This window comes from Tenrec ecaudatus, chromosome 1, assembly GCF_050624435.1.
Source record: "Tenrec ecaudatus isolate mTenEca1 chromosome 1, mTenEca1.hap1, whole genome shotgun sequence".
Classification (NCBI taxonomy): Eukaryota; Metazoa; Chordata; class Mammalia; order Afrosoricida; family Tenrecidae; genus Tenrec; species Tenrec ecaudatus.
In genome coordinates, this window is record NC_134530.1 from 245,064,351 (window position 1) to 245,078,447 (window position 14,097).

The 14,097-nt window shown below is 41.6% G+C and overlaps 1 protein-coding gene and 1 pseudogene across 3 annotated transcripts in view; one reads left to right on the plus strand and one right to left on the minus strand.

Annotated features, from left to right (window-relative positions):
- Positions 1–14,097, plus strand: part of MIA3 (MIA SH3 domain ER export factor 3) — a 59,059-nt gene that overhangs the window by 15,890 nt on the left and 29,072 nt on the right. For all 3 annotated transcript variants that reach the window (XM_075530481.1, XM_075530480.1, XM_075530482.1), the window contains exons 5-6: positions 1,265–1,426; positions 3,777–3,913. In XM_075530481.1, coding sequence (XP_075386596.1) covers positions 1,265–1,426; positions 3,777–3,913 — 299 coding nt within the window. The remainder of the gene's footprint in view (positions 1–1,264; positions 1,427–3,776; positions 3,914–14,097) is intronic.
- LOC142429672 (small ribosomal subunit protein eS1 pseudogene) lies at positions 9,433–10,479 on the minus strand (annotated as a pseudogene).

Sequence of the window (14,097 nt, forward strand, 5' to 3'; positions counted from 1 at the left end):
AATGAGAGATTTGAAAGAAATTTTTCTTTGCAATGGATGTCCGTGAGGGAGCCGGGACTCAGCTGCTAACAGAAACGTTGACAGCTTGAGCCCATCAGCAGCTCTGAGGGAGAAAGGACCTGGTGGTCTTTGCCAGTAAAAAACTTGCTTGTTCTGCTCTGTCATGTGCAGTCCCATGAGTCAAACTGGCTCTCTGTGGCTGAGCTCTGAGCCACATCAGGAAGGGTCTGCTCTTTTTGGCTCTTAGAGTTTCTGGAAAATCACTGAAAGGCGCTTTAGCAAGCTGCCTTTGTGTGTACTGCCCTTCTCTGTAAGCGCTCCCTGACTCCATAGTTGACTGAGGAAGAGTTCATACTGTTTCTGTGTAGCATAGATGTTTCATACTTGGACTCTGGACTGAAACTCTCTTTTATCGATGTGGGCATAAACAAGGGTGAGTCAGAAAGTATTGCTACAAGATAATAAACACCTCATTAAACAAAAATATCAAAACTTGAAGCAGTTGTCTCTCCACATGGCCACCATCTAGGTGCACACACTTCTAAAAGGTGATGCTTCCATCTCTCTAACTCTTTCCCAAAGAATTCTGGACTCTGAGCTTAACCATGTCCAAACAGCAGTTTGAGCAACCTTGAGGAGCTCATGTTTTGTGCATTTTAGATGTTCCGTATCAAGGTTACGCTTTTGGGATCCTCCCAAGAGTCTCCTTAGGCTTCTGAGCTGACCTCACCGCCTTGAATTTAACTGGTCCACCAGATCCCTTTGGACACTGCTCTTTTGATTGGACCTATTTTTGAAGGCACGATAATGAGATTAGGACATGTGTATTACCAAGAGATACTTGTCGACAGTCACCCACTAATTGGAGACCAAACCAAAAACCACATCCACTGCCATCATGTCAATTCTGACTCAGCGAACTTACAGAGGGTTTGAGACAGCAAATCTTTATGGGAGCAAACAGCTTCATCTTGTTCTCTTGGAACAGCTGGTGAGTTTGAACTGCTAACCTTGCTGTTAGCAGCCCAACCCCTAACCCACAGTACCGCTCGTTATGGAGACATGTTTAAACATGTTTTATTTGGAATAAACGTGTGCATGTAGGAACTAGAACACTAGTAGCAATACTTGTTGATGTATTTACCATTTTGCCAAAATCTACTGCCATTGGGTTGATGGCTGATTCATAGTGACCCTATAGGACAAGGTAGAACTGCCCCTGTGAGTTTGCTTTACTAGCCCAGTGCATCTCTTTTCCCTCTAGGGATTCCACCTCCACATGAGGATAATTTCCAGCCAGAAAGCACAGAAGACCCTGAAATACCTGCTTCTGAAGAGCCCACGCACGTGGATCAACCAGCAGCCAGTGACACAGCGGCCTCACAGGAGTCACAGATCCCAAGTACTGAGAACGACTCTGACCCTGGTAAAACTTGCTCCTTTTTTTCTCTTACAAAGTAAAGGCATGTCATAAATAAGGCCTTGGGGACTTGTCACCCAAAGTAGGAAATAGAGGGAAAAGTAAGACAGTACCAGTTGCAAATAAATAAATAGAAGAAGAATAGACATCCTGGAACTAATTGAAAGAAAAGCAGGAGTGAAGCCAGTTGAAGATTAAAAATAGGAAAGATAAGCAACCCTTTGAGATCAAAAGGGAAGCAGAAGTGCAGAAAGTTAGGGAAGAAGGGAGGGATGGAGACAGGAAATACAAGGGAAGGAGGAATGGAGGCAGGAATTACAGGGAGGAAGTAGGATATGATACGTGCTATTACATTGTGGGTATTGCAATCAGTGACATAAAAATGTGCAGTAATTGTTGGGTGGAAAACCGATCTGCTTCGTATAACTCCACGCAATTCACAATAAAAAGTTTAAAGAAAATCAATAACAGATAAGAGACCAGTGACTATAACTAACAGTAGTTGACTGTCAGAGCTTCGTGTAAATAATTTAAACATAAAGCTTTGTTCTTAGGCTTGGAGACCTTATGCTCTAGAACAGTGGTTGAAACCAGACCAACAGCACAGGAATTTTAGCCATGTAAAACTGCCTGCCTCCTAGAGCCGAAACTTGCAGGGTGGGGCCTACCCATCTCTGACTATCCAGCCCTCCAGGAAAGTCTGGTGCAAGTTGAAGTTTGAGGGCCACTGCACTGAAACACTCCAATTCTGTGCCTTTTCTCACTCCTTCCCCCCAGTAGAAACAATGTAGTTCAATTCTTTTTAAAAAAGTTTGTTTCCCAGACATGTTATTTATCCAGCTGTCTTTATACTAGGAATTTCCGGGTGGCACAAACAGTTACCCACTTGACCATTTGAAGCCACCCAGTGGTGCCTCCAAAGACAGGTCTGGCAATCTGCTTCCAAAGGTCACAGCCCTGCAAACCCTGCGAAGCCGTTCTGCTCTGCACACGTGGTGTTGTCAGCAGTGACACTTGACATCGATCTTTGCATGCTAAGATGACAGGAAAGTGTAGAGAAGTTTACAGTGAGTCCACTGCAGACTTAGTCACTAGCACTGACCGCCCGCAGCAACGGAGGGAGAGCGTCCCATTTTATTTGTCCTAAGGTTGTGTAAATAAGAAAATACATATATACAACCTTCACGATAATATCAAGAGCTAATTTCCTTTGTATAGCTCTTTCCCATTTTACCAGCCAATCAGAAGAATAGCTGATTGTTATTTTTGTCTATCGAATATGGTGACGTGATCACTTCATTACTATCGAATATGGTGACGCGATCACTTCATTGTGTGTGTGTGTGTGTGTGTGTGGTTTGTAGAAGCTGAGGTTAGTAGAGCATGCTCCACTAACACCTGTGAGACTTGGAAAGCCTGTGCTAATACTTTGCCATATCCTCATCCTAATATCAGAAGTCACAGCTGAATGAATTCCGCTGTTTTGAAGAGGAATGACGGTATCAGATGTCCTCCATTCCCCCGAGGGCATTACATTCATATGGAATACTCTCAACTTCTAATAATTTTTAGCTCCTAAGAGTTTCTGCTTGTTAAAGATAAGTCATGCACTTTTTAAAAACCTGTTATTCTCGTGCCTAAAAACTTGCACTGGTAGGAAAAATTCTCCTTACATATTTAAAAACAAATTCTTTGCACACGCATGTAATGGTCAAGTGCAGAACAGCCTAAACGACTTGTACAGGTTGTTACCTGGGGATGTCCCTATGTGCACCTCAGTCATTGTTCAGGTGTGTATAGCTAGAGTGTGCTTTCACAGAGCTCCCAGGCCAGGCCTCCACCCTGGAAGCAGTTCATCGCTTTTTTCTTGGTATTGACCCGATCCTCCTTCTTGTAGGATTATTCATCCAGTCACTAATTGTGTGGTGACTGCCACATGGCAGACACTGCGGACGTAGCATTGGGGCATCCCACCTGCAAATGGAGACACTTTAAAAAAAAATTGTCTTCCTGTTCCTTCACTGGCACTAGATGAATGTTTGTGAAATGTGACTGTGTTTTTATGGAGAAAGCAGAAAACTCCATTTTTCTCAATTCCCTTGAGTAATTGTCCAGATAGTAGTCTGATTGCAGGGGAGGTGGTAGACAGGTTGGTGTGGAGTGGAGAGTCTGGAGACAGACTTATTTTACAAATGAAGGGTAAAATGGCCCTAAGTAGAACTCTGAAGTTTAGGAGAACCCTACTTGCTAGACACAGTGACTAATTAATGTTTAGCAGGCACTCAAATATTTTAATCGGAGAGAAATCTTTTCTCTTTTTTCTCCTAAAATGTAAAACATCAGCTTTCAATTTTAGGAGTAATAACAACAGAAGGCACTAATCTTGATGCCGAAAAGCGACTGGATCCAAATGCTGAGGCACCAACAAGCGCTCCACCTCCAGAAAGCACAGTTCTTTCCTTGGATTCCTTCGTGTTTTATTTAACCCACTTGGTAAGTTTGGAACATCTTTTTTTCAGCTGCATTGTTGGTCATCATTGTTTTGGAGTTGATTTCGAACATGGGGTGAAGTACTGTCTTTCTGATGGTTTCTCCTGATCCGTTCAGGATTGCCTCAGGTGTCTGGTTTTGATGGTTTCTTAGTGCAGATTCTTGCATACTTGAGGGACTGCTGTGTGCCAGGGTGGGGCATATCACCTGGGTGAAACATGGTGCTCCTGCTCAGGGACCTTTTGCTCCAGCAGGGAGGTAAAGGCGTCCACGGGAGCACAGTACAACACAGGCGGAAAGAGAAGTGCTCCTGAGGGTAGATTCTGTGTTGAGCACATTGAGCCCTGGGGTGAGGGGATACTCAGGGAAAGTCAAAGGAAGTGACTTGAGGTGTGCTTTGAGCAGAGTTGAACAAATGGGAATGGAAAGTGTGCTTTGTTGCTGAATAGAAGAACCATTGGGGGTGAGAAACAGACAAAAGAAATAATTGAGTTTGTGTATGTGTGCTTCTCTGTATATGAAATCCAGGGTAGGTGGCTGTGCAGAGACAGTCACTGTGTACGGCAGGGGAGAAGGAGGGAACTGAACAGGAGATGGAAATGTCCTGAAATTATGGTGATGATAGCGCAAATCATCTTAATGTGCTCGATGATTAAATTGTATGCTATGAAAAGTGTATGCTAATAAAACAAAACACAAATGAAATAGCGAGAACAGAGAAATGAAGGCATGAAGTAATGATTATGTGGAGAATCCAGGAGGCCTGAGTAGTTTGGTGTTACAGTACAGATTGGATTAAAGGGGGGTGGTCTGCTGAGAGCAGGAGCAGAGGACACCATACACATGCCAGGGGAGATGGTGTTAGAAACCTAAGAGGTGGGGATCTCTTGGCGGTTTTAAGCAGGAAAGAGATAAGGTCGTACATGTCAGAGTATGAGCTTCTATTCTGATCTGTCTTTCTAAATAGAGCCAGACTCCAGGGGAGACATTGATTCTGTTTTGCAGTCTGTCCTGCTTTTTAGGACTTGGCTCCCCCTTGTGGTATTTTTGAAATTGGATATTTTACCAGAAAATTATAAGAATGGTCAGGTTTATGGAAGGTGGAGGCCAAGTTGCCTTTGGAACCACAAAAAAATACTTTTTCATGTCGGTTTGGTTAATTCAAGACTTGTGTGGGAAAGATTTGTTTTGTTCTGTTCTGTTAAAAGCATGGGTTTTGGAACCAGGGTGATCTGGTTTCAAATCCCAAATCCATTGTTTAGAAACATGGGCAAATTACTAAACTTTGAACCTCAGCTTCCTCATCTGAAAAATGCAGAAATATCTGCTCAGCAGGATATCTTAGCTGGATAAGAATTATATTCGTTGAAATATAAAGTTTCTAGCTAGGAGGGGCTGGCATTTTGTGGGCTCTGGTCCTCTGTCTGCCTCTCCTTTGGATAGCTAGCAGGCCATTTGAACACATCGAATGCTGAGGAGCCTAGGAGAGAGGCCATAGAGATGGGGAAAATGGGAGAAAGCCAAACCATATTTCTCATGATGGTGGTGATGGCAGCCATCCAGGCGAAGGTGAATATAAGCTGCATAATAAGAATAACGAAATATTCAGTGACTACATCAGTCACAAAATTTGGAATTTGATGATCAGGATGAATCGATATCACTGAAAAAATATTTAATGATTTCTAAAGATGGAAATCTTTTTTTTCTGTATTCTTAGATGTGCACAAAACCCTGTTCTAGGCACTGGATGGAGAACACATGTGTAGGACATGGTCTCTGATAGGAGGGAGATGGGGAAAGACACAGACAAGAATAGCAGGGGGGAAAAGACATAATGTTACTAAGTGTTGACTTGTAGTGTCAAAAAGCATTCTGATAGTCCATTGTGGGCAGCACATTGTGCTAGGAATAAAAGAGTAAGCAGTATAAAAGATGACAAGATAGCATATCAAATATGATTATATGTGAACCCTGGGAAAATGGAGAATATATCAACTGCTTTGTTAAGTATCCTGCATAGGCAATCCTGGGTTAAAAATTTCCAATTCATTTGGACAACTTCTCTCCCTTTAATGTAAGTAAATTGGCCCTCCCCTGGGGAGGGTTAGGAGCCTTGATGATGTGGCAGGTTACATGCTGGACTGCTAACCACAAGGTCCACAGTTTGAAAGCACCAGCCGCTCAGAGAGACAACGGTGGGTTTTGTATACTCGGTAGCAGTTATAGTCTTGGAAACCCACAAGGGCAGTTCTCCCCTGTCTTATACGGTCATATGGAGTTGGACTTGACTCAGGTGGCATCCCTCCCTCTCAAAACGAAGTCTCTTCACAATCACCATCATTTTCTGTACTAACCCAAGATTCACTGCCATCGAGTCAATTCCAGCTCATAGGAACTCTTCAGCTTGCCATTTATTGAAAGAGCTTTGAGCCTTTCTTTTTTCTTTTTTGCACTAAAGCTTCCAATGCTGTCATGTCTATTGTGCCTCCCAGCAACCCCACAGTACACAGAACTGCCACTTAGCATTTCCAAAGCAAGAATCTTTACAGAAGCAGCCTACCACATCTTTCTTCCATCGCTCTACCATGGTTGGTTTGAACTGCCGCCCTTTCAGTTAGCTGCTGAACCCTTTAACTGAGTGCCGTCAGTGTTTCCTCTTGTACTAAAACCAGGCTAACTAAGAACCACATTCACCTGTTCTGACTCACCCACAAATTCTACTCAAGAGTCATAATTAGGGATGGATCCTGTTTGTAACCCAAGGACTGTCTTTTATCCTTGTTAGATCTGAGTCATTTTCAACTTAGAGTGACCTTTTGTACAACACAACAAAACATTGCCTGGTCTAATGCCAACCTCATAGTCGTTGGTATGGTAAAGCCATTGTTGCAGCCACTGTGTGAATCCATCACATTGAGAGCCTTCCTCTTTTTCACTGATCCTCTACTTCATGAGCAAAGGGTTTAGGAGTAATAAAGGTCAGACTCTATTGGGAAAATGTTACCAGTGGTTTGTTTCATAGAATTGGAAGAGACCTTAGCGATAACTAGCCTTAACTCCTCATTAAGTTGTGATAATTTCTTCTACTGCCCTGATATGTAGGTATGAGGCCTATTTTCAACAATCTGGTGTGATGAATCTACCATGCAAGGGCATACATTCCCTCATTGGCTGATTCCTTTTCTGATTTCCTCTTTAATTCTCTTTCTGCATGGCAATCCTTCAGATAAAGTTAAGCCTTAAATTTCACAATGTTTATAAGAGAATAGTCAAACTTAGAAAAGCAGAGTATCTCATGTAATGAACTATTTTAGTCTATCATTATACCCACCCAGTGAATTTCTTATTGTTATTTTACTTTTAATGCTAAAAGTTCCACTTTGTTCTCTTTCTAATCTTTCATTTTTCTCATTATTATACTTTTTAAAATTCTTAAATATATATTTAATATAGTTCTTTTCAAGCCCTTCTCTGGAAATTCTGAAGTAGCCCCCATGGTGCTGTCAGGTAAATGTGGGACTGCTGCCCACAAAGAGGGATGAGACTGTATGCTCCTGTAAAGATTTACAGCCTCAAAAACTCTATTAGGGTCACTATGAATTGGAATCTACTTAATGGCATTGCGATGCTAATTCTGTTCACCATGTAATTTCTTGATCTGTTTTTATAGACTGATATATCTCCAAAGTATAGGATATACTGTCCTGCAACTTTTGTTGCTTGTCAAGTACTTTAATTTTTTTAATGCTTGATACTGAATATTGTTGTTGAGTGCCCAATTTTAACAGCTTCCTTTATAAAATATTTTACTAGGCTGTACTTGGGGCTAGTTTGAGCCTTCCTACTCTTACTTAAAGCTTTGTTAAGGATATGCTATAGTTGTCTTTACTCAACAGAGTATAGACTTATTACTAAAGTGCGATCCTTCTAGAGTTCTCTTGAATGCTTGCGGTTTCTGAGACTGTAACTCTGTAAGGGAGTAGAAAGCCTCATCTTTCTCCCATGGAGGGAGGGTAGTTTCAAAAGGCTGACCTTGTGGTCAGCAGTCCAGTGAGTAACTTCTATGCTAACATGTTGTAGCCCTGTCAGCAATAGGAATTGTTCCGCTTACAGCTTCCTTGTAGCCCCCCCCCCCCCCACTTTCTCATAGTCATTTCTTTGCTTATCCTCAGATCCTCCTACAATCTCTGTTTCTTTGCTTGAGCCCAAGACTCAAGACCCCCTGCTGATTTCTAGAACTTTTTTCTTTATAGCTCACATCTTTCTGGTATACTTCCTTGCATATTTCAGGTACTTTAGTCTCCCTGAACCTTAATGTCTGGCTTTTCTGTGAGATTGCGATGGCTATGAATCAGTGAGTGAGTACTTTCTGTTTGGGCTCTCCCTCCCTTCCCTGAGCCCATGAATGGGCCTCCACGTACAGATTTTGTTTGTTTCCCTGCTTTTAGAGGTCACAGTTGTATATTGCCTGCTCTCTATCAGAAAACAGGTTTTTCATATATTTTGCCCATTTTTTCCTAATTGTTTACAGTTGGAGAGCAAGGCTTCTATTAGTTACTTGGTCCATAGATTTCTCTTTATATTTTTTTTTTCATAGAAGTATATTTATTGAGAAACCAGGCTTATTCATCATGTAAGGCATGTCCTAGTCTGGATTTTGCTAAGTAAGCTCCCATGGTATCTCTGAACATGTTTCTCTAGTTGTTTTTTTAGGAGTTGGTAGTCAGATACAGGAGGAACTTTGGCAAGAATACTTCATAGGTGATGCAGTATATTCTTGCCGGGCGGCATTAATTGTTTCCTCTTTAATAGCATCCCTCTCTCTGTGATATTACTAATCATTGGTGTCATGGTCTAGCCTGTTGCAAAGTGATGACATTTTGGTTATACTGTTGCTTCTTCATGAAGACTGGAATACCCTTTCAGAGAGAACTTATAATAATAACCTATTCTTTTCCCTGGAATTTGGCTTATGTGGTCAAGGAAAGATAGATGACTTGAAACACTCTTTTTATTTAGAGTTTTCATAATAATTAGTTGTTTTCCCAGCATAATTAAAAGATGATCCATGGCTTTGATCCTCTTTTCCATATTTTCATGGATTTAAAAGGATTTGATGAGTTTCATTCAGTCTTATTGATGCCCAGTTTCTCCATTTGGGGCCATAGTGAAAGAACCTCTTTAGCTTGGAATCTGGGCCCTCTTGACACCACCCAGTAGTCACTGCTATTGGTAATGCACAGGCAATCAACTGTGTGGATCATAACAAACCATGCACAACATTTTAAAGAATGGGAATTTCAGAACACCCAATTGGGCTCATTCAGAACTGGTACATAGAGGAAGATGAAGCCATCCAAAAGAAGCAGGGGATTTTTAAGTCAGGAAAAGTTTCTGTCAGGATTTTCTTCTTCCAGTGTACTTATCCAATCTGTGTGCTGAACAACAATCTGAGAAGGTGGGCTGCATGAAAAAGAGAAGACCATGGCACCGGGCTTGGAGAAGGCCCTTCCCCGCCTGGGACACACATGCGGCACAGCCTTGCTTTCTGAAAGGACAGAGAACTTCAAGCACTTACTGGGGAAAATCAAGGACTACAACTCTTTTTTTCCCACAATAAGAGCTTTTATTTGTTACCATTAAGTCTGAATTTTAACCAGATTCTTGAACTGGTGGCTCATAGCCATCAGGTCGTTCCACTTTTGCACCTGTCTCATCCTTTACCATGAAGCTCCATGAGTTTTCCCAATTCAAACGTGGGCTTTTTCAGCATCTTTACTTTTCTGACAAATACATCATGGAGAGGATAAGTAGACTGGAGCCTTTTCTATGTCTTTCCCAATGCTGTCTGGAATCAATTTATTGACCACTTCTTTTAAGTCACTTGTCTGCACCTCTTGGGTCATGATTTCCATCATTTTCGTTTGGATTTGGCGGACCTGCTGGTGCTGAGCATAAGAGGTCTTCCAAATCTGATTATTGCGTTTTTTAGTAAAACCAACACAGAACAGACGAAGTAGATCCCCATAGGCCGTCTTGACATCAACATGAGCTTCAGTCATGGTCTGCCATTTCTTGACCGTGGAGCCCATCTTGTCCCGTGTCAGGTCCGTGCCGTGGAAGTTGGTCAGGCAGTTTTTGCCCTGAACATCCTTGGTAATTAACTTAAATGTCCTAAAGGCAACCTCATCGCTTTGCAGATCAGCAAGGCTTACTTCAAAAACTTGACCCTTGAGGCCATCAGATGCAATTTTGGTCCCTTGAGTCCTAGTGACTCGTGTTTTCCCAATATTTCTTATATTGAACATAGCTGGTGCTTTCACATCATACCAATTTTTCTTAGAAAATGGATCAACCACTTTCTTCTTAGCTCCTTTTTTGCCACCTTCGGTAAGGCGCTTGTTCTTGCCACCCGCGATGGCACTGTGCAGAGAGCCAAAAGGCAAGACTATAACTCTTAATATGGATTCCAACTCAGAGCAAAGCAAAGCAGGATCCTCACATCTGAACCACTGAACAACATTATGATAAATGGAGAAAAGAGTAAAGTTGTCAAGGATTTCATTTTACTTGGATCCACAGTCAACACTGATGGAAGCCTCAGTCAAGAAATCAATTGACAAACTGATCGCAAACGATCTCTTCAAAGTATTCAAAAGCAAAGAGACCAATCTGAAGACTTGAGATATACTTGACCCAAGCCCTGACATTTTCATTTGCTTCACATGCATACAAAATCTGAACGATCCAAAGAAGAATCGATGTCTTTAGGATGTGGTCTTGGTGAATATGAGAAGAACAAAAAATGAGTTGGAAGAAGTGCAGCCAGAATGTTCTGTAGAATGAAGATAGGCTTCCGGTGATTTCCCACTATAGAGGGATGGGAAGAAACAGGTTACCAAACAAGTGTACATTGGAGAGATGAGTATGGGAAATCAAAATGATCCCTCCTCTGATGCACGCCGGGCTTGATCTGGTTTTCTGTGTTGTCCTTTTCTTTGGGGTTTATCTCAGATGTATTTTGCCATTGTGGATAACCCTCTTGAAGTTGGGTTAAGTTTTTCTTTTTCAGTATATGAAACCCAGGATTGATGAACCTATCGAGACAGCAAGTAGAATAAGGGTTCTTGGTGGGGGTGGGGGTACAGTAGGAATTCAAGGAGGAAGAGAATGTTTTGAAACTGATTGTGGTAGCAGTTGTACAATATGACTTGATGTGATTGAACTGTGGAATGATATCTGTATTAGCTCCTATAAAATGATTTTAGAAAATAATGAGCATAGAAAGTTCTCATTGTGTAAGTACTTTGAAAACGTTATCAGCATTCGTGTCTGGAAAAGAACATCTTGTTTGGTAAAGTATCAAATCAGCAAAAAAATGGAAGACTCTTAAGGACATGGATTGATTGACATAGTGCTGCAGCAATGGACTCTTAAACACAGAACAGATGGGAGGATGGTGCAAGACTTTCATTTTATTGTGTAACAAAGTTGCTGTACACAACAGTGGCACTTAACAATTGTGGTAGTTACATAATCTGGTGTCAGTTTGAGGGTTAAGAGTGTTGGGGTGGAGTCTAGCCTGGCCTTCTCCTGAAGATTCTGGGAATTCCTGTAATTCCTCCCTGGAAGTGGGAGACACACTCTCACTCTGCTCACACCCTGGAAGACTGACAAGACACATGGAACTATACTAGTGCCCTGGAGAAGCCATGTGGAGACCCCCTGCCAGCACTGAGATGCTTACAATGCCACTGGATCCACAAGATTCCCATCCACTGGCCTGTGATCTTCATGCATTCAGCGTCATTGCATGAGTTTTGTGAGTCTGAAGAGGATTTTATAGATTGGTATCGGACATAAGGGCTAATATTGAACTTATGGACTTATCTGGACTGGGCTATTTTCTCAATATTCAATTGCTCTTGTATAGAAACCTCGATCATATTGTGTGTGTGTGTGTGTGTTTATGAATGTGTTTCTCTAGTCTCTACCCCAACTAACACAATAATCCACAGAGCAAGTAAAGCTGAGTGCTTTTGTACAGGAAACTGCCTAGTGGAGTGGGGTCCCTAAGGCCACATAATTCAGGGAGATGGGTTTGTTGACCCAAGGAGCTTAAGCTGAATGCCTTTGGGTGGAGCCTTAGAGCAGTAGTATACCCTTTGCACATTTATCAGCAGATTTGACAGAACTTTGTAAAATGTTCTGATAAGCAACTCAACTCTGAGCATTTCTCATTGGCTCTACAATTTATTCCTTAATGTACTCTTTAATCATAAATTTTGTCTGTGAGCTCTGTGTGGCCACTGCAATGGATATTAGAACTCCATTACATTAATACATTTGTCAAACCTGCGATTCCATTCTTGGAAACTATTTTCTAATATATCTGTTTGGATGGCAACAACACCTCCTTTGGTTTTTTCTTCACCTCTTCTATGTTGTCAGAGGTAAAAGGGAACATTAAGACCGTACACTCAGAAATTCACCAGGGCAGCCCTACTTTGTCTCATAGGGTAACTGAGTTGTACTTGATGGGATGGCAGTAAAATTCTCCTAGGACAGCAATAGTCTATCAAATGTCAAGTTGGTTGATTACCTCATTCATGTCTTTTAGATCCTAACAGATTTGCTGTTCATTTGCTCTGTTATTGGGAGAAAGGAAGTGTAACGTCCAAGAATAATTAGAGTTCTATTTTCTCCTGTGTTTTTGTTAGTTTGTTTCATGTATACATATTTTGAATGTCTTCCCTTAAGGACATAAACATTAAGGATAGTTGTCTTGAATAACTGACTCCTTGATCATTATGAATGGAGCCCTGGTAGGATAGAGGCCTGATAGGTAAAGCACAGGGCCGTTAACTAGAGGTTGGTGGTTCAAACCCAATAGCGACTTTGCAGTCTGCTCCCATAAAGATGCACAGCCTTGGAAATCCCGAGGAGCAGCTAGCTCTACTCGCTTTACAGGCTCATCATGAGCAGTAAGTTTGCTTTTGGTGTATCTCTTAATAACTTTCTTTATCCTGCTAACATGTTTTGCTCTGGACTCACGTTTAGAACAAGCAACTGCAATTTTCTTTCCACTAGTGTTAGTGTATGGCATCTTTTGGAATACTCTTAAGCTTCTTGTGTCTTTTTTTTTTTTTTTTAGTTGTTTGTGTTTTTTTGAGAGGGTTGGGGAGCACCAGGGAATGTTCATTTTAATCTTCCTGAGCTGTCTAATTGTTTTTTTCTTTTTCTGCGTGCTGTTGCTCTTGCTGCTGGCAGCCGCCTCCTCGGGTCCACTGCTGGTGGGCTTCCCCCCGGGAAGAGCTGCTTTGTTTCCTTTGGGTTGCTCCCTTTCTATCCAGAATATTCTGTTTTACCTTTGGTCAAAACTATCGATCAGTATGTTGCTGGGTACCATCGAGTTCTTCTGGCTTAAGGAGGCTGTGGTTCATGTAGGTTACTAGTCCTGTGGATGAGTTTATCTTTGTCGGTTTAAGTTTTTAAACATTAAGGTTTTTTTTTAATTGTGAATTAGGTAGGGGGTTTATATTTCAAACCATCAGCTCTGAATTCAACAGTTCAAATCATTCAGCACTACACACCCCTCCTGTACTGTATCCCATCTCCCTTCCTTGATCTCTCTCTTAAGGCCCTCCATCCTCCCTTTCACCTAAGTCAGTGCCTGTCAGCCTTCCAGTTTGTTGCTTCATCTCCCCATCCTTGCTTCACCCTCTTGGTCGTCTTCAGACCTTTGCTGTGCAAGTCGTTGTTTTGGTGTTTGTTCTTATAGTAGCAGTCTCCTACAGCATCTGTCCTTCTGTGATTACTGACTAAACAGTCAACATCATGTTCTCTAGGTCCTTCATGCCATGAGTGTTTCATGGGTTTGTCATTGTTTTTTTTTAGCAATGCATAGTATTCCATCAATGTATAGGTACCAAGTTTCTTTATCCATTCTTCTAATGATGAGCCTTTGAGTTGTTTCCAAGTTCTTGTGCTGTACTGAACATGGGAGTGCATATGTGTGTTCCTATTATGGCTCTTACTGGTTTAGGATATATGAGGTGGACCCCTTCCCCAACCCTCAGTCTCCCCACCCCCAAAGCTATGTATTTAAATTCTTTTTCAAAACAACCTTATCACCTTCAAAATACTCTCCATTACACTTAATACATTTTTCAAATCTGAAATGC